At 40.4% G+C, this 26578-nt stretch overlaps 2 protein-coding genes and 1 long non-coding RNA gene across 6 annotated transcripts in view; 1 reads left to right on the top strand and 2 right to left on the bottom strand.

Moving 5' to 3' along the window:
• The window catches only part of LOC132471725 (membrane cofactor protein-like), a 63197-nt gene extending 39028 nt beyond the window's left edge, over positions 1-24169 (bottom strand). Inside the window, exons 1-11 of one of the 4 annotated variants that reach the window (XR_009529087.1) lie at positions 24016-24169; positions 23674-23788; positions 18839-19024; positions 13667-13843; positions 13383-13469; positions 11936-11965; positions 10959-10988; positions 9982-10011; positions 8441-9624; positions 7930-7985; positions 6486-7686 (exon numbers count right to left, since the gene is read on the bottom strand). Coding sequence is in view for 1 of the 4 variants with exons in the window: in XM_060071349.1 (XP_059927332.1) it covers positions 9982-10011; positions 10959-10988; positions 11936-11965; positions 13383-13469; positions 13667-13843; positions 18839-19024; positions 23674-23788; positions 24016-24135 (775 nt within the window). In the remaining 3 variants the exon portion in view is untranslated. Of the gene's footprint in view, positions 1-6485; positions 7687-7929; positions 7986-8440; positions 9625-9981; positions 10012-10958; positions 10989-11935; positions 11966-13382; positions 13470-13666; positions 13844-18838; positions 19025-23673; positions 23789-24015 lie in introns of those variants that run through there. The other 3 variants (XR_009529169.1, XR_009529230.1, XM_060071349.1) reach the window with 3 other exon arrangements.
• LOC132473233 (uncharacterized protein DDB_G0281025-like) lies at positions 682-1249 on the bottom strand. The gene is made up of 2 exons (XM_060073621.1): positions 952-1249; positions 682-767 (listed from the first exon to the last, which is right to left on the bottom strand). Exons 1-2 carry the CDS (start codon positions 1181-1183, stop codon positions 706-708), a joined length of 294 nt encoding a protein of 97 aa, XP_059929604.1. The 5' UTR covers positions 1184-1249; the 3' UTR covers positions 682-705.
• On the top strand, positions 4001-7457 carry LOC132446742 (uncharacterized). Its single transcript, XR_009522980.1, has 2 exons — positions 4001-4879; positions 4966-7457. It is a non-coding gene; the product is annotated as an uncharacterized LOC132446742 (long non-coding RNA).
• Positions 24170-26578: the final 2409 nt, after the last annotated feature.

The raw sequence follows: 26578 nt of genomic DNA, 5'->3' as shown, positions 1-26578 counted from the left end.
CAGTATACTACATTATATACTACTACAGTTTACTACATAAACTACAATCTACTGAAGTAAATTACAGAACGTAGTATTCTATAGCAAAATACTTTTATTTTGCTATAGAATACTACAATTACGATACCATAGTACTATATATACTGCATTACAATAACTGCATTATGCAGTATTTTGTTGTTCTTTTAACTATGTCATTGTACTTTACCTAATGTATATTTTCAACTGTATCACTTTTTGTTGTTGCCATTTTTAGTGCTGTAACAATAATTCACTGCACATAAATTAGGCTTACAACCACCATTAACACAGTGTTTTCTACAGACTGCTAAAATACAAAAAAAATAGAACAAAAGTTTAACTTTCTTTAAACAGTTGATAATTTATTGTTTCTGAAATTTGGCAGCATTGTTCAGCTTTTGTCATATAAATGCTTTTATGTCATATCAGTTACGTAGGTGAACTTCAACTTTGCAGCATCTGTGGGAATACACACACACACAAACAAACACATACACGAAAGATGAGCATGAGAATGAGGGTATCACTCAACCAACATCTTTTCTCATTTCTATATACCTACTTGTTATTTCAACAAGGTCCTGTTTGGCTTGGCCAGGTTTTCCTTCTGTGCAGCTGCTGGATGACTGTCCAGTCACTGAATGGCCTGCCATATATTCCCTGGTATACATTTCATGTAGGAGATCATTTATGAACTTCTGGGGGCTTTGGAAGGAGCAGCGCTCCACAAGTCCTTTTGGAATGACCTTTAATGCAAGTAGATAACATTACCACAAATCTACTTTAACATACAGCAGACTAGCGTCTTACCTCAATGATATATATATATGCATTTAGATTAACCGAGTGTACGGCTGATGCATTTAGAAAAACAGTGCAACTGAAACTAAGTAACTTAACCTATACAAATAAAGTCAAACAGATTCTTACAGAGTGGCCCAGGGCCTCTGTTGCTGATGCTGATGATGGACCTGGAGCTGGTGATGGGTCTTCTGTTGCTGGTGCAGGAACTGCTGTTGGTGCTGGTGATAGTGTTGGTTCTGGTCTTGGTCTTGGTCTTGGTGTTGGTGTTGGTATTGGTGTTGTCGTTGGTCTTGGTGCTGAGCGGAGAAACTCCTCCATCTTCTGCAAAACGTCTGGCAGCACTGAGCAAAGGATTCATAATAGCTTTTTAGCTAACATGTAAAACAGAAAAACCCTTGTGTAAAAAAAAGAAAAAGTTTTCAACAATAGCATTACATTTCAATGTTGCTATTTTTGCCTTGAGAGAATCATTTTCCCTCTGAAGCCTGTGGTTGTTCTCCCTCAACAGCTCACAAGATGGGTGATGGCACTGAAAATAAAATTCCATTAAAAAAACAAAACTGACTCACATACACCTGGGCAAATACAGAAGCCAGTTAGAGGGTACAAAGCTTACAGCTGAAAGATTACAGGAATATATTGCTGTATCTATCCCTATACTATAGAGTTAGGAAATACAAACTTTAATTGTAGGTAGAACATTAAGTGCAGACAGTTTACTGCATTCGTGGATCTTACTTCATTCCTGGTTTCATTAATTGAGTTCAGCTGACATGATCCTATGACAAACAGAAGATGCACATAGAGTTAAGGGTTACATCAAGACTGTACAACAGAGGTCAGCAGGGGGGATGAGCCTGAGCGAGTAGACAATGCAGGCGGAACAGGAGATGAATACTCAAATCTAATCTTGTTAATATGCTTAATAAGTTGACAGAAAGCAAAAAGTCAAAATGATCTGACAGGCCAGGCAAAGCAGGCCAGTTGGCGACCCCATGGTGTACAATATGACAGACAACATTAGGCTACATCACATTACAATAATTCACTGATGTTAAGAAGCACTTCCATACGGTGAATATTTGTACATCACTGCACCAATACCTTGCTTTTCCAGTTCCATTAAGACGTTAAGACCTGTGTTTTTTCTCTTCTTCTTCTTCTTACATTGACTTAACTGATGATCCTTTAAATCATAATGAAGTTTAGTTTTTCAACGATTTTAATTTAACTCATCCACAAGGCCTATAGATGACATTTCTGTGATAAAACTTTAGTTACCTACCAGCGATACTACGTCGTCGTCGTCGTCGTCGTCAGAATAGCGACCATTCTTCAGTTTCTTCCTTTTCCCCTTCCCTTTCTCCTCCGGGCTCGACAGTTTGTCTCCACCATCAAGATAATGCCTCCTCTTGCAAACTAACTCCTCTCTGTTGTCTGAAAACGTCAAAATTATGACGTTTTCATAATGTGTGTTTAAAATGCTAGTATTATTTTGGGCAAAATAAAGTTTCTCTCTATAAATCCAGGCTGCGCACCCCACACTTCCCGCGCCTCACATTATAGGCCGCGAGCTAGGGGGCCTTATCGTGCCTACCGTTGCAAGCTTAACAATTAACAACGTTTTTGAAACGAAAACGTTTACCGTGATATTTGAAATATTACCATATGTATGTAGTTATGCACATATTTTATGTAAACATAGTCAAAGGAGAAAAAAACTTGTGTTACTTACCACTGACTGATATAATCCGTCCTGGACAGTAGCCTACACAATCCTTCCCTTGTTTGGCCAATTAACTTTATACGTTACAAAATGATCTTTTAAATTTACTTTGCCTACCACCCATGATATTTCGCCTATGCCCACAGCCCCTTCATCCGGAAAGTCAAATAGTGCATATTTTGCCATTTTCTTTATTTTTCCGTAGCAAACTCACGACTAAAACTCACGACTCGACTGTCAAATATTCAACGGACGTCTCATGCGCTGCGAATGCGTAGCATATGTTTACAACCGCATTCGCAGCGCGTGAGACGCTCGCGGGTTTACAGTTGTCTTTTTCAGTTGTTCAGTTGTTGTTTTCAGTTTAAATTTGTCGTCTAACTGCAAAATGTCACGAAATTATAAACGATATTTGTCCGATTTTTCTATACCTGTGCCAAAAACTACAAGATGGTACAGAAGTCAATTGAGAACAGAGGAACGGCCAGCAAGTTCGACCGAGGAGGTAAGAAAAACTGGAATAAGAGCGCCTCCTTGCGACACTTTGTCGAAGTAATTCCCTACAGCTAGGCTAACATCTATTTGTCCACTGGCTTCCAGATTGATTCAAGGCCTTAATTTGAAGCTGAATTCTCTGATGACGGAGACCTTGATGATCAAATGAATACACAGTATATGGTGTGTACACACTAAACACAAAGTTAATTAAGAGAATGGATGTTAAGAAATGATAACTGTACAATTGTAATTTAAATTCAAGCTGCCACAAACAGCTACTTTCTATTTGCTGTGGGTATCCTAATCTCATTGGTAAATTTGGCTTTTCCAGATTGACTCTTCAGATGAAGCTGAATTCCCCTGTGATGATCCACCAGACCATGTTGAGCAAGGGTGTACACACAAAACGCAAACACACCTAGTTGAAATAGGGAGAACGGAGTGGCATATAAGACTTTATGACAGAATTCTGCATTGATGATTGAGTAGCCTACTTTATAAGTAATGTTAATTGTGTGTCCAACCTTTTACTAAAATTAGAAATATAACATATTTGTATGTAATACAATATAGGCCTATCGTAATCAGCACTCGAATTGAGGGGGGATGGCATCCCCCTTTGGAATTAAAATGATCAAAATGATCAATCTGTTATTTTATCAATTAATGTGGAAATATTACCGCTATTTCATTATAGCGGTTTCCTTTTTCAATTCGGCGCAACGCAGGGTTGCCTCGGTGTGGACATTTCACACCGAGTAATACACTTGTGTTAACACCGGTATTACAGAGTATAAACGGTATAAACTTTGAAACTGTAGGTCAACCGCCATCTTCTCCGTCAACTCTCCTCTCACACTCAGTGACAGCGTCTGGCAGCGCGCGAGCTCTCGTAGGGATTGGGCTTCGCGGGGTTTATATACCGGCGTTGCTACCGGTCTTGTGTGTTCCAACGGTTTATTAGGTAGCCTATCTATTATCATATCTATCTATTATTATAAAAAATATATTTTCTTAATTATAATTATATCATTGATATAATTAATAATTAATGGTCAAATGTGGCACACACACAGATTGAAACGGGAGCACACACACAGATTGAAACGGGAATCTGTGTGTGTGCCACGGAATATCATTGTCATTTACTTGCATTGGAGCAACTTCCGTGGACACAACAAGGACAATTTAAGTGTTTCAGTGAGCTGAAACTGTTGCTGGAGGCGGTGATCAATAAACACGTAAACGGCGTACACAAACTCGGCCAGCAGTAGTTAACTGTAAAAAAGTAAAAGTGTACAGGTTTCAAATCCACCCATTTTAGACGGACTACTAGAGAATTACATTACAATCCTCTGCTTAAAATGTCATCCACTGGTGTGATTGAGTTTCTTCTGTAGAATATCTCTTTACGAAACAGGAAACCAGGTGTAACTCCGCCCCTTGCTCCTGTTGGTTTCCTGCTTAGGCTTTGCCGTCTCCCCCCAGAAGCACTACTATAACATGGGAGGATTTGTATTTTCCCACCGTATCTCTTATACCCAGTAGTAAGTCACCTAGGCCCTGAAAATGAATAGGGCCATAGATACTGTATGTCTATTCCAGCTGTCCCAGTTTTGTTATCTTCCTTAAATATATCAAATAGCATTACTGTACTTGCACAATGCATTTAACTTTTCCACACTCATTTCATTGTGAATTGCATTCCTTAAGCCATACGTTGTTGTTGCACTCAGAGCCACGAGAGGCTGAGGATCCTGGGCCTGTATCACTGGATGATGGTATTAAGTCTCTGGGGAGCTAGCACTTAGGTTGGAGTCTGATGATCTGGTGGGTGAGACTTTCAAACTAACACAGAAAATACCTAAGGTCAGCCTTTTCATATGTGCCTAACTTTTTCCTTTGTAATGTTTCAGTTTGTTTGCGTCACCGGTGGAACCGACCCTCAGAAATACTCCCCTTGGAAGCTGGTTTCCGATGGTGGCTTAGAGTGCGGTCCTCCATCTAGCACCATTTGAAATCAGTGTTCTTGTGGTGGGATGTGAACTTCTCCCACAGATGCTGGATGCGTGCCAGCAACACTGCATCACACTTGGTGGGAGGGGAGGAAAACGGGATTTCATCACCCAGGAAGTGTCACCCACCCCTTACGAACGGGCCGGAGGGACAGTTAGCAGTGGCGCAGTTGCAGTCGCAGTGACTCAGTAGCAGTGACTTATGATGTGTTCCAGATGCCTCTTACACCACCCGCACGAGTTGCTCTTGTGGCGTAATTTCCTGGCTTGTAACACTTATAGCGTTCCTGTTTGTCTTTGTGATTGCGTCATGTCATTGGCTAGTCATTGTTAGCCACATTAGCCTCTCTAGCAAACCAGCTAGAAGAAAAACACAACTTTACATTGTATTTCACGCACAGCAAGACCGTGCAATGCATAAATTGATGACCGGAATAACGAAGAAATTTAATCAAGTGTGTAAGAGCATTTAAAATCGACATTAAAATGACCAACGTGTTACGAATACAAAGAAAATAAATCCAATTTTTGGACCAGCCATTTTTGTTGTCGAGTTGTACGGTCAACCTCACTGAACTCTGTATACTCTCAGAATCGACCAAAACTTTTGGTCGGTCCCAGGTCAAATGCCGCAAGAAAGCTGGGAGATTACCCCATTTGCAACTCGTTCGGCTGGTGTACGAGGCATCTGGAACACACCATCAGTTAGCGTGAGGCAGTTAGCCATGACTCAGTTAGCCATGGCACAGTAGCAGTGACTCAGTTAGCAGTCATTCAGCTAGCCATGGCACAGTAGCAGTGACTCAGTAGCATTGACTCAGTAGCAGTGACTCAGTAGCAGTGACGCAGTTAGCATTAAGCAGTAGCATTGACTCAGTAGCAGTGATGCAGTTATCATTGACGCAGTAGCAGTGACTCAGTAGCAGTGACGCAGTTAACATTGACGCAGTAGCAGTGACGCAGTTGGCATTGACACAGTAGCAGTGACACAGTTAGCAGTGCAAGCTTAAGGTCCTCTTTTCCAAGGTTGACTGATTTCTTTCGGTGTTCAGAGTCTTCTTGTGTTTCTAGCACCATTTGAAATCGGTTACAATGAAGGATACCTCATCGGGAGGGTGAGCTCCTCTGCGGCGGGCCCGTGGGCAGACTGGGGTTGGGCAGAAGGGATTAAAAAGGGGCCCTAGTTCTAAGATCACTAGTTCTCTTCAATTGAACTAGCAGGGCTTTAGTGCAACTGAATGTATTGGGCTAATGGCCAAGAAGCATTCATCTGAAATATTTTATTTTTAAGCGTTATACAGGAATGTAATGTTTGGTATTCATACGTGATGAATGAAAATTAAATGCTGAATGGATTATAAAAATTGTAATCCATTTGTTGACCGATATTAAAGACTCAGAGAGTACAGTAACACAGAACGTGGACGGAAGTACTTTAATCATTTTTATAATTTCAAGCTCATGTTCATATCAAATGGTTGTCAAGGCACAATGAAATACAATGCTAATAAATTATGGATATTACTAATGCAGTTGACCATTTTGATAGATATTTTTAAATGGCGTCAATAGATTTATTTCGCTTTTCACATTTTGTCACATTTAGAATGTGGAAAATCGATAGCAAACGATTGGAACACAATGATCAGAGGCTTCAGATTTGATCTGCACACATATTTATACCTCATTTAGATTATTTACAAGCACAGAATGTTAATTCCATGGCGCTACGGCCCCAGCAAAGCCTATAAGTGCAAATTGTCAAAAAATACATACCTCAAACATTGGGCGATGATTAATTTCAAATCAATATAAATGTTTTATCTCCACATTTAGAGATTTGAGTGGGGGACCACAGGAAAAAAAACATTTTATTTTACATTCACACATCCAACCCAATAACGTCAACTCCACAACTAAACAACAACCCATTGGTTAAAAACAAGCCCCTCCAAAAAGTGCTTGTTTAATTCATCTGCTTACAACCATAAATTGGGTTCAAAACGACCAAGGCCAAATAGACCAACCAAGAACGAGTAGCAATACAAAACGGCTCCATTTTATTTTCTTAACAAAAATCAATCTACAATAAGGTTTACAATACAGGGTTGATGGCAAAGTAATCAACCAAATAATTGTACTTTTGGCAGCAAATGCAGCCAGAAATGTTTCTATCAAACGCATTGACCTTTTCTCAAAACTTAAAACGTGGCAAATAAACATGTTGAAGGTGGAAGATAAATAAATAATTGAATGCAACACTATCAATCTAATACAGCATTAATTCAGAAGCATTCATTGGAGTAAGCTATGCTTAAGCCAAAGCAATATGATTTTGTGATCGATGTCCTTCAGATGCCAAGTGAACAGATTCCAGATTGATTAGAAAAGCATGCGTGCACCAAAAAACACTCCTCTGATTGAGAAGAACAGGAGATACATATGGATGAATACAGGATGCATTATATTTCCTGGCAAGCATCCAACTGTGCCAATTATATTGACTGTGGACCCCAGTTGAATTGTTTGCATATGGCGGGAGATTACATTCAAATCCTGGTCTAGTGTTAATTCTTCCCTCTCGGCTTGGTGTGGTAATCAGTAGAACATCGTCAGGGCAACCTTTCCCCGGAACAAAAATGGGGAAAAAGAGATAGAGTATGAATGATCTCACGTAAAAAAAATTAAAATACAGCGCAGCAGCAGGAAGGTGATGAACCTGATGGTTAGAAATATTTTACAATGCAGCTTTTTAGCTTTTTCAGCTTTTTTTTGTTGTTTTTTCCGGGGTTGAGGCATTTCATCCTCAAACCCCTACTCAAATGACATGTTGAATACTTTACTTTACTCAATCCACTTCCTTACCAGCCTACAATATCTTGTCTTCCTCTACTGGAACTGGAGCACGAAGAGATTGAGAGCTGAAAGGCATACGTATGTGGTTACTAACATAAAAGAGACACAAGCAATATGCAAGACCCGAGACATGATATGGACCTAAAGACACAATGAAACATCAGATAACAGTACACTGAATTTAACGCCTCGATTAGGTCTTCTTTAGTAAAAATATACATATTTATGTAAAGCAACATCACATCATTCGGTGAGCACAGCCTCATTTGTTCAAAGAAACTCACACTACAACTTCGCATTCACCTCGCCTCAGGATGCAAAACTCTTCATTCACAACAGCCAGTGCTTGACTTTTATTGTACTTAAAGTATAATTGCTGGTGTGCAGAAAGAGTTGAACAGCAATAAAAATCAAGCAAGGAGAGTTGAAGGAGCAAGAGCACAAAACAGTCAGAAGCAAGGAGTCCAGAAACCCAGCAAAGGTGAAGGGTTTCTGCATGAACATGAACATGAAATCTTACCCTCTCTTTTTCCGAATTAGCCAAAAGGTGAGGGATATGATGATTATGAGAATAACTATTTTGGGAAAAGAGTGAGATGTATGAATTTACAAGGAAAAATAATCGCGCATTGGCCTCTGTAGAAAAATAAATGCATTTATTGGGTATCCCGAGTAATTTGTCAGCAAAATAAGATTTGGTTTGAAGCTGCATCATAAGCGTTTTTGTCCATCACTTTAATGACTAAATTGTTTGGTCATCATTTCCTCTCACTGTGTGTAGTTGGTGCTAAAGGGCTGGTTTCAAACCCTTTAGGTGGCTTGTCACACGTAGATTATCGAGCATTAGGCTGGCAGACATTTTTATTTGCACTTTTTAAAGGTTGGGTATGGAATTTTCTTTTTTGGGCCATTTTTGCAAAATTACTTGAAATCCTTATCGTAACCCACTTACAGCCACTGAGTTAGAAGTACTGACATGAAAATTAGCAAGTCAATCATCTGAGGAACGGGCAGGGCTCGAAAAACCCCAGCCAATGATTTCCAGACCCACCGAGTGGCATTGGACGGTAAGTACGTCAATCAAACGGTCGAACTGCACTCGCCCTCCCCTCCCCCGCTCCCCGTGCGACCCCTTCGTGTACATACTCAAAGCTCGTGACCCAGAGCAAGCTTCTGTTTATTGTTATCCTGCGGTAGCTACTGGAGCTAGCTAACTAGCTAATGGCTTGTTCTCGCGCATCTGTGTTCGCGCTCGTGCATAATTGCGCGTCCATGTACTTGGAATGGGTGGAGTTAGAGTCAGCGTTGAAGGAGAGGGGGTAGGACCATTTGAGTTGTGTGTTTTCAAAATCTGCTGGCGTTTCGCAAATCCCATACCCGACCTTTAAGTTAGAACTTAATTATCCTCAAGCATATGCAATATTTGCTGGACATGAAAAAAAAAATGTGAATTGTAACATCATTCGTTTGCAATGGCTGAAATGAAATCTCTCATCACCAATCGATGATTTATCAGCCCTTGATTAAAATGTGAACCTTTCAACCAAATCTTTGTCCTTAGACCTTCAATCGGAAAGATTAATGCAATTCAGAGAAATATAATGAAAGAACTTAAATAATGTGCATGCAGGTGTTAAAGACCATAAAACCTACCTATGATTAGTCCTATAAACCACCAGGACTGCGACCATGTTTTGGAATCATCTAAAAAAAGAAGAAGATTGTTTATTTGTCACAGAGCGAGTGACAAGTACTCCTTGATTCAAAAGGAGGTCACTGCATTTAAAGATCCCGTATCATGCTTTTTTAGGGTAAATAATTGCATTCGGGGGGACTACTAGAATGGGTCCAGGCCTACCGCCTGGTGCCTAGCCTACCGCCTGGTGCCAGGGTCTAGGCCTACTGCCTGGGACCAGGCGTAAGGGCACTAGCAGGAGGAAATGGATGTCTTTTTGGTGTGGGTTTGTACATTCACCCCGTATGAGCCAAACGACAAGGGTTCAAATGCCTTCAATGACTGTTTAAACAATTCTTGCAGATATATTTAATGACATGACTTACCGGGAGAACTTGTTGGATCAACAGGGGGAACTAAAATCAAAAGCACAGAAACAAAGATGCATTTTACTTGATCGAACATCGTCTGACTGATTACATAATGATCATCACTTGTGAACATTGGTGATTGACACATATGACATTGGCTGAACAGTCATGGTATGCCATCATGTAATGCTAATGCAACTAAATAAGTAAGGAAGGATCATTCAACGGTATCAAAAGGAGATCCCTGCATTTAAAGATCCCATATCATGCTTTTTTAGGGTAAATAATTGCATTTGGGTGAACTACTAGAATAGGGTTACATGCATGCATGTTAGAAATATCTCTTATTAATCTCACACTGTTTATTTCTGAAAAACCAATGTCAGCGTCTTTCAAAAATGTTCTGTTTTGTATCATGTCTCTTTAAGGCCCCCCTCCCGAATAGCCCAGTCTGCTGTGATTGGTCAGCCTGTCCACTCTGTTGCGATTAGTCGAACACTGCGCGTGCGTTGGAATAATTCACACCCTCTAGAAGTTTTAAACATTGCGGGTAGCCGGGAGGCCGACTTCTGCACTGTCAGCACCGCCCACTGTCTGATTGGACTGTTACGGAAGTAACGTTTGGGCTGTTTCACGCCCTTATTGAGGGGGGTTCTCAGTGGGTGCAAATACTCCCCCAGGCTCAGACTTAAAACATGTATACATAAGTCATCGATGGTTCCAGGCCTACCGCCCGGTGCCCGTGTCCAGGCCTACCGCCCGGTGCCCGGGACCAGGCCTACCGCCCGGTGCCCGGGACCAGGCCTACCGCCCGGTGCCCGGGTCTAGGCCTACCGCCTGGGACCAGGCGTAAGGGCACTAGCAGGAGGAAATGGATGTCTTTTTGGTGTGGGTTTGTACATTCACCCCGTATGAGCCAAACGACAAGGGTTCAAATGCCTTCAATGACTGTTTAAACAATTCTTGCAGATATATTTAATGACATGACTTACCGGGAGAACTTGTTGGATCAACAGGGCGAACTAAAATCAAAAGCACAGAAACAAAGATGCATTTTACTTGATCGAACATCGTCTGACTGATTACATAATGATCATCACTTGTGAACATTGGTGATTGACACATATGACATTGGCTGAACAGTCATGGTATGCCATCATGTAATGCTAATGCAACTAAATAAGTAAGGAAGGATCATTCAACGGTATCAAAAGGAGATCCCTGCATTTAAAGATCCCATATCATGCTTTTTTAGGGTAAATAATTGCATTTGGGTGAACTACTAGAATAGGGTTACATGCATGCATGTTAGAAATACCTCTTATTAATCTCACACTGTTTATTTCTGAAAAACCAATGTCAGCGTCTTTCAAAAATGTTCTGTTTTGTATCATGTCTCTTTAAGGCCCCCCTCCCGAATAGCCCAGTCTGCTGTGATTGGTCAGCCTGTCCACTCTGTTGCGATTAGTCGAACACTGCGCGTGCGTTGGAATAATTCACACCCTCTAGAAGTTTTAAACATTGCGGGTAGCCGGGAGGCCGACTTCTGCACTGTCAGCACCGCCCACTGTCTGATTGGACTGTTACGGAAGTAACGTTTGGGCTGTTTCACGCCCTTATTGAGGGGGGTTCTCAGTGGGTGCAAATACTCCCCCAGGCTCGGACTTAAAACATGTATACATAAGTCATCGATGGTTCCAGGCCTACCGCCCGGTGCCCGGGACCAGGCCTACCGCCCGGTGCCCGGGACCAGGCCTACCGCCCGGTGCCCGGGACCAGGCCTACCGCCCGGAGCCCGGGTCTAGGCCTACCGCCTGGGACCAGGCGTAAGGGCACTAGCAGGAGGAAATGGATGTCTTTTTGGTGTGGGTTTGTACATTCACCCCGTATGAGCCAAACGACAAGGGTTCAAATGCCTTCAATGACTGTTTAAATAATTCTTGCAGATATATTTAATGACATGACTTACCGGGAAAACTTGTTGGATCAACAGGGGGAACTAAAATCAAAAGCACAGAAACAAAGATGCATTTTACTTGATCGAACATCGTCTGACTGATTACATAATGATCATCACTTGTGAACATTGGAGATTGACACATTTGACATTGGCTGAACACAGTCATGGTATGCAATCATTTGCTAGTGCAGCTAAATTAGTAAGTAAGGATCATTCATCGAACCATGCTACACGCATACAGCCAAGCCCTAAAGGTTTGATGTCAAAGGCAGCCAGGTAAAGGGGAAACTTTACCACACACGGCAAATGCGTTTAATAGGATACACCAATACTTTAATTTGTAATACTTTTAACAAATTTTTTCACTCCAAACTTGTTGAAAATCTTCAGCATCACTGTATCAGTTAGTACTTTAGGGTCAGGATTATAGATCCACACATAATCCATTAATTATCTTATAGAGACGCGACGGCTCCATCTGTCAACAACCCGAATATCAAGATAGCAGCTTAATAGATAGGAGATATTGCATCTCACAACAATGTCTCCGATATTGGTTTTAATCTCTATGGCTGAGCCCGAATATTCTTTGTTCGGTAGATCAAATTTCAACGCTGTAGTATTAAAAAAATGTATGCACATTTAAAGTTTTTATGTCTATGCATATTTAGGAACCACAGGTAAAAAAGGTACGGTTCCACTTGGTCTTAATATCCCAGTGATGGAATAATATAATGGAGACATCCCTCAGACATAGTTTCCCCTCAACGTTTCAGCAATCATCAAACTGGCCAAACGCATCATTCTATATGTTATGGTGATCGGTAATCCGCGACAGCACCTGTGTCTCTTCTGTTCGTGTAAACAGCGCTAATTATGCCGTGTCATTGGAGCAGACCACCTTATTCGTAGGCCTTCCCTCGCTACGATGGTCACGTGTTCTGGAACCTATCTGGCTCAGGAGGTAGAGTGGGGTAACTGGAAGGTTGCTAGTTCTATCCCCGGTTCCCCGGAGTGCCGAGACGCCTCACCCTAACTGCTCCTGATGTCGCCCGTGTGGTTGACTTCACCGTTGGTGTGGGTAAAATCGTCAGCAAAATCCCTTCAATGTAAATTTAAAATGTGACCGAGTAGGACTCAGATCCATGAGTGGATCCTAAAGCCACGAGGTCCATGCACTAATCCTACGTGATATTCCAGTTTTCCTTGAGGAAATACGATGAGTTGATAAAATATGATTCTACGGCAGAGTTCTCCATCGCGTCGGTTCAGGGAAGGAATGATACGCACTAGAATTTATTTTAGAGAAGAATATTCGTTTGGAAAACTAAACCAATATTCAAAGCTTAAAATTATGTATTCTGGCCAGGCCTAGACTCTGATGCTTTACATTTACAGATTACTGTATTGGTGGACCCCTAATAATATACAATATAATATAATATAACAACGCTACCGTCTTTTTGGGTGGTGGCGGGGGTCTTTGGGGTCATGGTTGTAGGGGTGGTAGTAGTGGTAGTGGGGGTTGTGGTGATGATAATTGCTAGAAGAAAATATCGGCAGAAAGAAATCAAAAGCCAACAATATACTAGTTGCGTGAACTGAAGTTCAAACATTTCCAAAGGAAAGCCCAAAAACTGCCACTTTTTTCATATTGTGGTCGGATAAATTGTTTGGAACACAGAATTAGCAAACAAATGCGGTAATTTTATATCAACTTCATTTATAAGCAGCCCTTACCTTTGCACTCTGGCGTTGATGACCATGTGCTGTTCAGTAGGCAGGTCATGACCCCCTCCCCTTCCATCTTAAATCCAGGGTTACATTCGTACTCAACCAAACTCCTGTGTACATACGGAGGGCGGGCTCCAGACTTTTGCGAACCATTTGGAATAAACGGCGCTTTGCAGCGAACCACTTCAGAAAAATGGTAATAGAAATGCGTTAACATGGATGCGTTCCCTGGTTACTCTCTCAACGAGAGTATGCAACTCATCAAGACAGGTTTAAGGAAAGCTGCCGAAAACATTATAACCTACTTAAACAAGTTGGAGGATTTGGTGTGAATTTTCCATTGCTTGAACATTTAAGTGATGCTGAGCCATTGATGGTGTAATCCTTCTGACATTTGTATCTCACAACGCTTGCAAAATCATAGAAATCCCGTTTTGGAGATGGACCTTCAGCTTTATCAACTGAAGGCGGTGATTCACATTTTACAACTGAAAAAACAAGATAGATATTAGATATGGGGGGGGGGGGCTTCGAAAATGTATGGTAACTAAATATGTGCAAAAATATGCTTTATATGATTGAAAACCTGAACAGGTCGGCATTCTGCCCAGCCATTCTGTATTTCCACAGGTTAATTGCTTGCTCCCCCCCACCAAAATGTACCTTAAAGAAAGACATACAGAAAATGTACGTGATCATACATAACAAAAAAAGTATTGGATTATTGTGGTACATCATTTGGAAATGACCTAGAAATGTTCTAAAGATACTTCATAGATCACCAAAGTACGACATAAATGTGTGTAAATAAGAATAAGGCATAACTTTTGCTAAAATGTACTACAGTTAATAGCTTTTACTGATCAGGAAAAAAAGATGCAAAGGTAAAATTGTGGTAGTCGCTCGTAATTCTTAGCATGGCACATGAGGAGTCTTTGCCTCATCATCACTTCCCCATATTGCAAGGTACAGTACTTAACCAGTGGCAGCTGGTGATCAAAAATGTTGGTGGAGCAAAGAAATAGATGGGGGGGGGGTTCCCCCCCCCCCATAAACGTTTTCTGTATTCTGGTGCATTTTGGGAATGGCCACTACTACCTATTTACTTACTATTCATTCAGATTCATAACCTACATCCTGACTTGCAGGGCCTGGACAAGCTTACACTGCATTTACAGACCTACTTTATGGCCATTCAACCAGCCATTGCTATTTGACCAATTGTTGTTATTCTGATATTGAGACAAATCATGATCACTGTCCTATAGCGTCCATTTTTTGTGACACTGGTGCGACCCGGCGGCGAATTTTCTTGCATCAATGAAAAGCTGTCTCGGCTTGATAGACAGCAAAAACTTAGCGAGCTTACATTGACGTCAACATGGCCGGCGCCCCTGACTTGGAGGAGGGCTTTATTTCGAATGACCAATAACTAGCCTTGCCCAAATCACGCCCAAATGACGTTCAGACGCATTTAAATGGTTGCTGGCAGTGACAAGTGTTTCACACAATTAAACAAGGATAAACGCTATGTATTTTTGTTGATTTATTTCGTAATGATAAAAGTTGATTAATAGTTGGCAGATATATTCAAGTGAATATTTCACGGAGGGGCGGCGCCCTAGCGCCCTCTATTGACCCACCGCCACTGTACTTAACCCTAGCAAGGAAACCCTAACCCTAACCCAAAAAAGTTAATTAATTAGTGGGAATAGATTGAGATAACCTCATTCTACATACCTACCTCCACGGTTTCCATTCCCACAGTATTGAATATCTCTGTGGCCAGACAATGTAGGTCTAAAAACAACCGTCAACAACTCCTTAGCCCTCCTAATTTAATTCAAGTGCACATCGCTTAGTATTAAGTGCACGGAAAGGAACCAAATACGTCCTTGATATTTTATATTCCTACAAGATATTGAAGGAACATTTATAACCAAATGGGGATGCAAATAAATAAAACTTGGTTAATCACCAACCCGTCGTTGCAGGAGAATGTAGCCACGCTCCCAAATGAGGTTCCTTCACTGTATTCCACATGCCCGTTAACTAGCTCGAGGCTCCCACAATTAAACTCTGCAGAAAAACACAAAAGCACATAATAAAGTCAAAAGACCATTAAACGATTATTTTTGAGTTTAAAAACATGATGTCTTTATTCAGCATCTCAATCCCCAAAAACACTTTGTAACTGAGAACTTTGAAATTTCGCCTTAAAAAAATACACAAAATGGTCAAAGAGAAAATGTTATATATCTCCAGCTGTTCTTTCTATTAAACATTTAAAGAGCACCTATTATGCTTTTCGACTTTTATGACCTAGAAACGTTGTTATAATGATTTATAGTCATGTTTAACCATACTAAAGTGTCAAATAATGACGTACATGAATTTAGACATATTCCCTGCTGACAGTAGGGACGCCGGTGACGATTCATTTGATCAAATTTCCGGGATTTATTTACGTAGAACAATCCGGGTTTTCCATGTATGGTAATGCCCTTCGCAGGTCTTCCGGAAGGTAAGCAATCACAACAGAGTGGGGTTGGCAGGAGGGGCGACGAAACCGAGCGTTGATGCTGAAAGCGCCCAGATGAGAGGAAGAGTTTCCCGAAAATCTACATAGGTTTTTGTGCTGTGATTCGTGTCAGGTTGCTCTATAGGAGTCATTAAAAAGAAATTAAGACCAGAAAAGTAGTATAATAGGCAATCATTAATAAAAAATAATAATAATTATTAAAGAAAATTCGATTATATTAGTATGTGAACGTTTTACTCCAAAATTGAAATCACAATCAAAATTCGATTAATCGCCCAGCCCTAGTGTGAACGCAGCCTTAAATGTGTATGTTATGTATTCACGGTCTGAATAAGACTTAGAAGATTTGAGGGAAATTACCTAGATGGGTTAATTTTATTCTTGAGAAAATGTCTGGTTCCAAATTGGTAATGGGAGAAAATAGCTGCAGTATATAAGTTATAAAGTCCAGATTTACAGTAAAGCGATCAAAAATACAGCCTCAGAGAATACGAGAGAAACAAAAGGAAACCTCTGCATTTTTCAACCTGGATTATCTGATAATTTTGGTTGCAGCCCTGTTCGACGTAAACGGGCAGTAATCTATTGGGGCAAAAGCACTCATCGCTGTTGGTCCTCTAAAAGTGATGGCTTTTGCCACTGATTCAGATTATATTCTATCATTTTGGAACGGATCCCTAAAAAGGAATGAAACTTGTCTCTTTGCCTTTCACCTGATTATGGTTTGTTTGTTATTGCGTCCAAGCGAGTCTCGCTCAATGAAAGTGGAGTTGTTGCAGGAAGATAATTGAAAATGTCAGTGAGCTGCACATGACATCTGAGAGTGTTCTCCCTCAATACTAGACCAATCTCAAAAAACGTAGTCTGCATTATTCCTTTTGACCCATGATTGAAAAATAGGCTAAATTAAGTTAAATTACAACAAATACTTGAGCAGAGCAAGAAGTTGTAATAACAAAATTATGATATCTGTAGTAAACCTGAGCATTTCAATCCCTTTCATCAATGCCAGCATGTTTGTCTGACAGTTGCACATGCGCATTTCAAAACATTGAACTCTTCATAGCATAGAGGAAGAAACAGTCCAAAGTAGGGATGCAAGAAATATCAAAAAACTCTTAACCGATACATGGTCCAAATCAGGGTTACAAAAAATTGTAAACGGTTACACAACCCCATTTCTTTCGTGTACACGGTAAACCGTTTTTTTAATTAATTAATGATATATATATATTTTTTTAAGTGGACTGCAGTCGCGCTCACTCGGTTTAACCTCGTTCAATAGGGTTATTTGTTTATCAACACAGCGGATGCTCGCGAAGAATGATCGCAAAAAGAAAATTTGTTTGACCGGTTGCCATGGTTATCTCCGTGGGGTTCATTTGCAGTTGCGGTGTTAATTAGGATGTTGTCAACTTACTGTTTCACTAAACGGTAATCAGAAAACGCGGTTATATGCTATAAACTCTATAGTGTCTGTGGTATAAAGGCTGGGACGAATTTCAAATTATAAATATGTACACTTTTTTTTTTACGGTCTTCGTTTACTGATTTTTCCTAAAGGGTTTTGATTTACTAACCGGTTACAAGAGTACACGTGTACCCGTGCACACCCCTAGTCCAAATCTCATCAAGTACACACATCGTGTACTCATGAGAAAATAAGTTAGTAATAGTTACACCAGTGCAAGCTTACAAAGATTCTATATAAACCTGGGGCCGTATTCACAAAGAATCTTAGTGCTAAAGAAACTAATAGGTGACAAAATTAGGAGAAACTCCTAAAAAGAATGGGCGTGTCAAACATAAATTTAGGACTCCTAATTTATTTTACTAAGAGTTTCACTCGCCTGCACTTGACAAACCAATCACTGTACTGACTGGCTTTATTTTTGGACTATAAATTAGTCTTGCTTCAAAACTTTACCAAAGTACATAACATAATACAAAATGCATAAGTTGTTGTAAAATGACGACCGTTACAGAGGCTAGTAATTCTATGTTATAATTAATGCCATGCAGGCAGGCTTAGCAGAAAAGGTATAAGGAATCTATCATGAAATCAAATCAATCGGAAGAATCCATAATGCCATCAGTGTCAAAAAAACTACATAAATTCAATCCCCATCCCTAGCAAAAACACGCCATTCCATATTGTGACACTGTCACACTGCTGATTTAACTTATCAAAAACACACAAGTGCCAAGAAAGGACAACTTGACATTAATTAATTTTAAATTGTTATGTCATGTTAAATGAAAGACAAAACAATATGGACTTAGCCTCCGTGACATCTCCCATCTGTCTGGTTTATACACATTTATTTTGGCAGAGTAGATTTATCTTCTATGCAGTGTTGACATTCTTGCACCCAACAGCAGAAATCATCCATATTTGGCACATTGAGTACAAAACCTGAATGGCTTTCTCAAACCAGTCCATGGCCCAAATTCTCATATTTATTCCTTCATTACGTTACAGATATTCTCAAAGATTCTACAGCTTACTTACAATATGAGGGCTACGGGATTCCAGCTAATTGTTTTCATCCACCAGACACAGTGGCTGGTGCACCAAAAATGTAGTCATAGTCCCTGTGTCAGTGCAGTAAACATTTAAAACAAATAATACTCACTCTCGCAACTAAGTGTCGAAGGTATCCATGTCCCAGCCACACAAGTGGTTTTACCAGATCCTCCAGTACTCCTGTATCCCATTGCACACTCAAATGTTACAAATGATCCGCTGGGAAAATGCTCTTTCTGGATGTCTTCATCTGTTAAACTCATGGTGTCTCTCATAGGTTTCTCACAATCTTGAGCTAAAAGGAAAAAGCACAATAAGACAAAATTTAGTATTCATTTTGTCACAATAAGCCAAAACGAATACATGAGCATATTCAACATTAGCAGGAAAGCGCATATGTTAGTCTACTTGGTCTATGGGATCTTCCTTCGTGAAACAATGTAAACCAGTGTTTGAAGAAGAACTCTGATATTTTACTTTAGTAAAAGTAAAGTACAAAAGCTGAGACACAGAATTACTGCAGCAAAAGTCAAAGGACCACATTGGCATTTGTACTCAAGATTCAAGAGCATATTCCATTCTTTACTTGAGCAATAGTGGTAGATGTTCTTGCCATGTTAAATGCACTTAAATCCCTAAGATTAAATCAGGTTTGGACTTGGGCTGAAGAACGACACTGGATGGATTAATTTCAGCATTGAGTCACTGCTCGGACCGGCTATTGTAATGATGCATCCCTCCTGGCTAAATAACTCATTAGCATTTAATAACTGTTTAGTGTTACAGTGTTGTGCATTGATGAACAGGTCATGGTCTCCACATTATCTGTGTCACCCGAGGCTGCTTTCACATGCAGAGCAGAAAAGGAAGCCTTTCGGACAACTGCATTGAGAATTACCACAAATGTATGATTTTATGTCAATAAACCAACGTTTTGGATTTCTGACAGGATCAATGAAGAATTTGGTTTGACGTACAGTATTCCCTAGTTTTTGCTTCCTCATCTCAATAAGTAATTGAGAGCTGATTTAATTCAGATTGTTTATACGTGGCAATGTTTCACACATATTTCCCTGAGTGCCTCACAAAGATACAAGATACAAGATTGTTTATTGTCATATACACAATGGAAACATAGTTTGCACTGGACAATGAAATTCTTAATTTGCAAGTTCCCTTCACACAAAAAATACTTAAAATAAATAGATAAATAAACTAAACTACTAAAAAGATCTGTACAAAGAATTTAGTTAAACAAAAACAGTTCAATATAAGGTGCTGTTTAGCACGTGCAATGTTTGCATAAAGCAGAAGGCCCTGGAAGACATTGAAATATAGACATTTTGAATACATATATTGGATGTTGAATATTATTAGTAGATAAGTACTTAGTGCAAATGAAGCTCACAGTTGAAAATAAATACAGTTACTTCACAGTATTGAATATAGTGCAAATACAGGGTGTCATCAGTGTTTGAGAGAGTCATTCAGTAGCCTGTTGGCCTGTGGAAAAAAACTGTTTTTAAGTCTGGTTGTTCTGGCTTTCATCCAGACTTAATAAAAGTTTTTATCCACAAAGTCCTTGATATGAGGAAAAAACGGATTGAATATCAATATCAACGGTAAGGGTTAGGTTTGAAATATTGTCCAATGTCCACATTTGTCTCCAAATATCCTATCAAGGACATCATTAGCCTGGCATCACCTGACGGACCGCGAGGTCTGGTTTGGATAATTGGTTCCTCAGCCGACTTTTGATTAAAACAGCACGACATATAAATTAACAAATCAAGAATAACCATTCCCATTCTCTCTCCCATCTCAGTTGAGCCAGCTAGAGTGTAATCAGGCTGAAACAAGCTCAAAACCACAAATTTCCCCCAGTGTTTCCGCTAGGGTGGGGTTGCAGCAGTATGGAAAGCCAAAAAGTGCTAAACCGCACGGAAACCGTACAGAAACCGACTGCATTGAAGTGACACGTTTGTTCCATGCATCATTAATTTGCATTATTATTGCATTATTAATATGCGTGCATTATTCCTTTGAACAACGTATTATTCCTTTGCACAACGTATGTATTTTCGATATTTGAAAACGATATCGTCCCATTCAGAGCAAGGAAGATTAGTATACTAGGATCTCGGTTAGCAGGCATGTATCACGCCTATTTTACAATAATCTCAAACGTTTCATTAACTCACACACCAGACCAACCAACCACGCCCAGGGCCAGCCATCTCAACGTACTCTTATTTTTGAAAGGGCGGTCAATGAGGAGCTTTTATTGTGAATTTAGGAATTTAGGCCAGAGCCTTTTTGTGGCGATCTCTGAAATGGAAAGGGCTCGGATCGTACAACACCAGGTGCCCAGTTACAGCCGCGATTAATTTTTCTTTCTACATTTTGTACAGTCAGTAGGAACCAAAAAAGTAGGTAGGAACCAAAGTGCCAGTGTTCGGTGTTCCCTGGGATCCACGCAAGCAAAGAACGTCTACATTCCGATTGGCTGTCAGTGTTTTGCCGCTGAAACGCCTCATAGTAATTTGCATCAAGTTCAGCCGTCTTCAACTTTTTTTGGTCGCTCACCTTTTGGGACTCTCTAAATCGACGCCACTTCGACCTGGGAGGGACTTTACGTCCTACGTCACTCGCTATGGGTGTGCATGTGTGCGCGTAGCCGTTTGTCTCAGGGATCTGTGCACGAACTCCCTTGCACTACAGGATTACGAGAGTCAGTGTCGTACGCGATGGAGGGTGGGTGACATTCCTACAGTCTGTGATGATAGGCTATATTTCTACAAATGACTTACTATTACTAGCGATTAACATGACGAAACAACACGAACTAAGCTAACATTAGACTATTGCCATACCAGATAACGCCATACCAGCTAACCCTAACTATTTATATTAAACTCTGAACCATTTTGCAACAGGCAACTGTGTGTTGGTGTGTCTTATTGCTTCCCACGTCTGCATCTTTCCCACTCCTGGCTAATAGTTTCAGCTTTTGTACTGTATATCAGAAATGATCACCCTGTACCACACTGCTGACTTGTTGATGTTTTGTGAGCACTCACGCATTTCTCTAGGTATCTTAAGTTTCCTACAGGAGTCATCAAAACTTTGGATTTTGTTATTGTAAGAAACATTGTGTTGCAAAAACACTGTGTCTTACCCTTAGCGTTACCCTAACCTTAACCCCAGTAACATTTCTTCATCATAAACTACAAGTTACGCAAAATGGCATACAAACATCCAGTCCAATATGAAAGAAAAAAGCTAGCTTCATTAAGGAATCGAACCCCTTATCCCCGCGTTAATGAGTTGTTCTCTGACCACTAACCCATCAGGTCTTAGTACATGCGATTCAAGAGTTAACCACTTGACAATCTTTAAACTTCGGTTGCCTAGAAATTGTAAAGACAGTGATGTGTGTACATTGTGCGAGTATCCGTCACTCGCGATGTGTGTGCAGTCCAAAATGAAAGAAAAAACCTTGCATCACTAGGGAATCGAACCCCCAATCATCAGTTGGTCGTTGGTAACTGTAAACAAAGAGATCGCATTTTGTTTAGTCTCGCAAAGCCAGACCAAACTACATTTTGTTTAACTGCTAACTAACAAACGGGTTTATGCGTTCACTGAACAAAGATTATGGAAATAAAAGACCACTTTTCCATCAGAAAAATCATCAGAACCGTTATTACCAACCCATAGACACTAAAAGCCAAAACCATTCTCACATGCACACCCATCGCGAGTGACGGCTACGCGCACACATGCACACCCATAGCGACGTAGGACGTAAAGTCCCGCCCAGGTCGAAGTGGCGTCGATTTAGAGAGTCCCCTCACCTTTTAGCGTTTGACGCTTGTGTCGCTTTGGTCACTCTTGCCCATAGAAAGTGAATGACTTCCGGTGATTTGGCAGCTCAATTCGCTTTTCATGTTAACGCACAGTAATAGAGTGGCGAAGTCACACCCCTTCCGGTAGGGCTCATGGGACCTATGAGATCGAAAAATATGAATGGGTGTCAATGGAGAGAAAATAATTATTTTCTGGTCCCGGTCTTTATATGCCCTGGATTACACATATGTTGTTTGTGGATTTAAAGGATAATTTTTCATGCAAAGAGTTCGACCGTTTATTGTGCAATTGTTCAGATAAAGGCTGTAGAGAAAACACAACGAGAAAGACTACACGGCTCGTATGTGACGTCACGCTCCCTGCGACTGGCGTGGAGAAGACCGACAATCTTCCCATCGGCATAACTGAAACTCTGCACGTGCCCCGATTTATAATGGTTTTAACCTCTTTCGATGCTTTTATCCTCCCCTTGGAAAAAGCGGTGAAGTGGGGCAGAGAGATCGCCATCTCTGTGCCGAGTTCCAAGGGCGGGTGTGTTGACGTATATCATATGCGTCGAGAGCAGCGAAGAGCTGTAGTTCACAAAGCGGCCTCACATAAAACCTAAAATTATCAAACTTCTTCACGAACATTTTTAGTTTTCCTTGCATGAAAAATTCTCATTTAAATCCACAAACAACATATGTGTAATCCAGGGCATATAAAGACTGGGACCAGAAAATAATTATTTTCTCTCCATTGACACCCATTTATATTTTTCGATCTCATAGGGCCCATGAGCCCTACCGGAAGGGGCGTGACTTCGCCACTCTATTGAGAGCAGGCTCTCTTTTTAATGATGCCCTGATAACAACATACAAATAAAAACAGAATACCAATGTACATTAGATATAAACAGTAGTAGGTCAAACAACCTGAACTACATTTCTATATATAGCAACAATACAATGGGACAATTAAGAAAGCTTTTTAAAACACGAGCAATCCTTGTTTTATTCGACTTCAGTCATCCCCTTGAACGTCTCAATTGAGTCCATAAAGTCACCGACTTTGATAGATAAATGCGTTGCTTACCTTGTACTTGTCCCAGAGGCCCCAGCAGGCTGGAAAGGAGAAGCACCAGGACCAGCCCCATCGGGGCCTTACCGCCCAGGACCTGTTCCGAGTCCACCATGTCTGTCCTTACACTCTGCAGACAATAACCAGCATAAAGATAAACAGTCAAAAGGCTTTAATACATATAACACTGAGCATGTACGTTACATGTTATAAGCTTCAGCTTCATAATCGATCGGTATAATAGCCAAGACTGTTAGCTGACTTAACGTTACCGCTGAATTGGCGTTAGTCCAGTCTTCCCCCACCAAAGTAATCCTTAATTAAATATATGTTACTTTTGTACACTAGGTTGCTTACTTCTTGCTGCGTGGGCTCCAAGTGTAATGGTCGATCCGCATATAAGTGTTGACAGGACTGACAGGAAGCAGTCTTTATTTGTGGACATAAGGTAGGCTTGGCCTTAAAGCCACAGTACATAATTTCTCCTCCCACGACAGAACGGCGGGAGCCGTAAATAGTTAGTTGGAAGGAATCTGTTTCTTAAGCAGTGTGACACTTGGAGCTGGCATGACGGAGCACAAGTTGGCACAAAGCACTTAAAACTGCAAAAAGACATTGTTCAATTGTAGACCATTTATTTTTGAACAGCACATCCGATCAGTGACCTCTGTATTTTTTGTACATTAAAATGTATGCCCATCACTAACTGAGTTTAGCTCTATCTATTATTACTTTTATTTTCTTCACTTCTTTTCTTAATGTTATGTGTATTTTGTTTTTAAGATAAAACAAGAGAAACTCAAACATATCTTATGGTCTCGTATTTATGTAAATGTTTAATGTATTTATATGTTTTTTACATGTTGTGACTGTCTGAGTTTGTGATGTGGGTCTATGGTCTCGTAGTAATGTACATGTTTCATGTATTTATGTGTTTTTTTCATGTTGTGACTGTCTGAGTTTGTGATGTGAGTCTTTGTTCTATGTTCCCTTATTGCGTTACTCCAGCTTTCAAGCTCTTTCACATAAGTGATAAACACGCTCCACCCCAGTGTTTTTAATCTTTTATTAATTATACATGTAAGGTGTGCTTAAGTGGCCTGAAAGGTGCCCATCAATAAAATGCTTTTTATTAACGTAACATTATGGCTCTGTCATGCCAAATTTGTACCGGCTGCCAAATTTGTACCGGGCGCGTCATCCATACGTAATCCACTCCAAATCTGCCTGGCAACAGATGATCGCTTCGTCCGTTGCCTGGCAACGGACGATCGCGTCGAATGACGTGAACATTCGCGAACCTTCTATCTAGCGATCCGTGATCTGTATTGTGCTATTTCGTCCTTGACCTGATTTAAACACTCAGTTTACTTGCTAAATTTGATTAAACAATTAAATACAATACAAATATAAAGTAAAAACAAGTGTTATCTGTAATGATATCAACATCAGTTATTAGACCGTCACACGGAGCATGCGCAGTTGGATTGGCGCGCTGCATGTTGATGTCTGTTCCAAGATACATTGTGTGTTTATTAAGGAACCCAACAAAACATTACATTATCTAGCGATCCGTTAACTGTATTATGTTATTTAGTCTTTGGCAACATGAGCGCGAATGTTTTTTGAAACCTGCCCGGCAACGGACGACGCGATCATCTGCTGCCATGCAGGTTTGGAATGGATTACGTATGGATGACGCGCCCGATACAAATTTGGCAGCCGGTACAAATTTGGCATGACAGCTCCATCAAAGTACACCTGCCATTAACAGTTATCATTCATACTATCTTTAATCTTATTTACATAGGCCTACAGTAAGCTTGATTTCCTCTCAATGTTTAAATAAAAAAATTCCCTGTCCATGTCAGATCCCTGTCCATCATACTCTTCCTGCACACCTGACAGCCTCCTCCATCGATCAATGTTAAATACATTTCAGGATGACGTTTGAGATTCAGTTTCAGTATTACTTGTTTTTGGAACCTGACGTGGGGCTGGCACCATCATATCTGTCTTATTTATTGCACCCACATATTCTATTTAACATTCAAAAAGTTATATACAAGGTGCTTTTCTTATAAAGTCAAAAAGGGGCAAACTAATCTAAAATAATAATTGTTAAACATATAGAGAATCATCAGGGGATTAGTAACCTGTACTTCCATGGTCGGTAAACAATGGGACTGCGATCGCTCAGACCCCTCGCTTATGATGCTACAATGCTAACAATGCTAAAAAACAAGAATATTTCTGCATCCGGTACATCATGAAGTAGGGCGTGGCTATGGACCCATGATGCGGAAGCATATCTCTCCTTGATGCCCTGCGCAATTGAGCAGTTTACATAGGAATGAATGGGCACCATTTTGGAATCCGTTGTCCATTTTATAATATGTCCATTGCCGTGTTCCAATATCCATACTTCCATCAGTACACTTAAACGAAGTACACTATCCGCACTCACTAAGTGCGCTAATTTTCAGATTTCAGTGTTGTTCCAAATCGAATACTCCGTGGTGCAATAACCGGAAATTACGATCACGACTGCCGCCGCGGCTCCTCCCCCGCAATAAACATCCCGCTTTGAATGGTGAACTCTTTACGCCTGGCAGCTATAAAAAAAACTATAAAAACTACAAAACTATAAAAACTACAAAAATCGCCACACACTTCGCGATTTTACCGTTTTTGAGTGCAACATCCGGGTCCTTTCAGTACACTTATTTTCGCCCGATCTGAATCGGAACGCCCTACTACTCAAACTTAGGCTATGAAGTACGGATAGTATGGATATTGGAACATGGCACATGAGTTTACATAGGAATGAATGGGCGCCATTTAGGAATCCGTTGTCCATTTTATAATATGTCCATGCGCGAGGCGAGAGAACTTCTGGTTAAACCCGTTTCCTTCAGAT

Source organism: Gadus macrocephalus, chromosome 1 (genome assembly GCF_031168955.1).
Source record: "Gadus macrocephalus chromosome 1, ASM3116895v1".
Classification (NCBI taxonomy): domain Eukaryota; kingdom Metazoa; phylum Chordata; class Actinopteri; order Gadiformes; family Gadidae; genus Gadus; species Gadus macrocephalus.
This window is presented reverse-complemented; position numbering and strand designations above follow the sequence as displayed.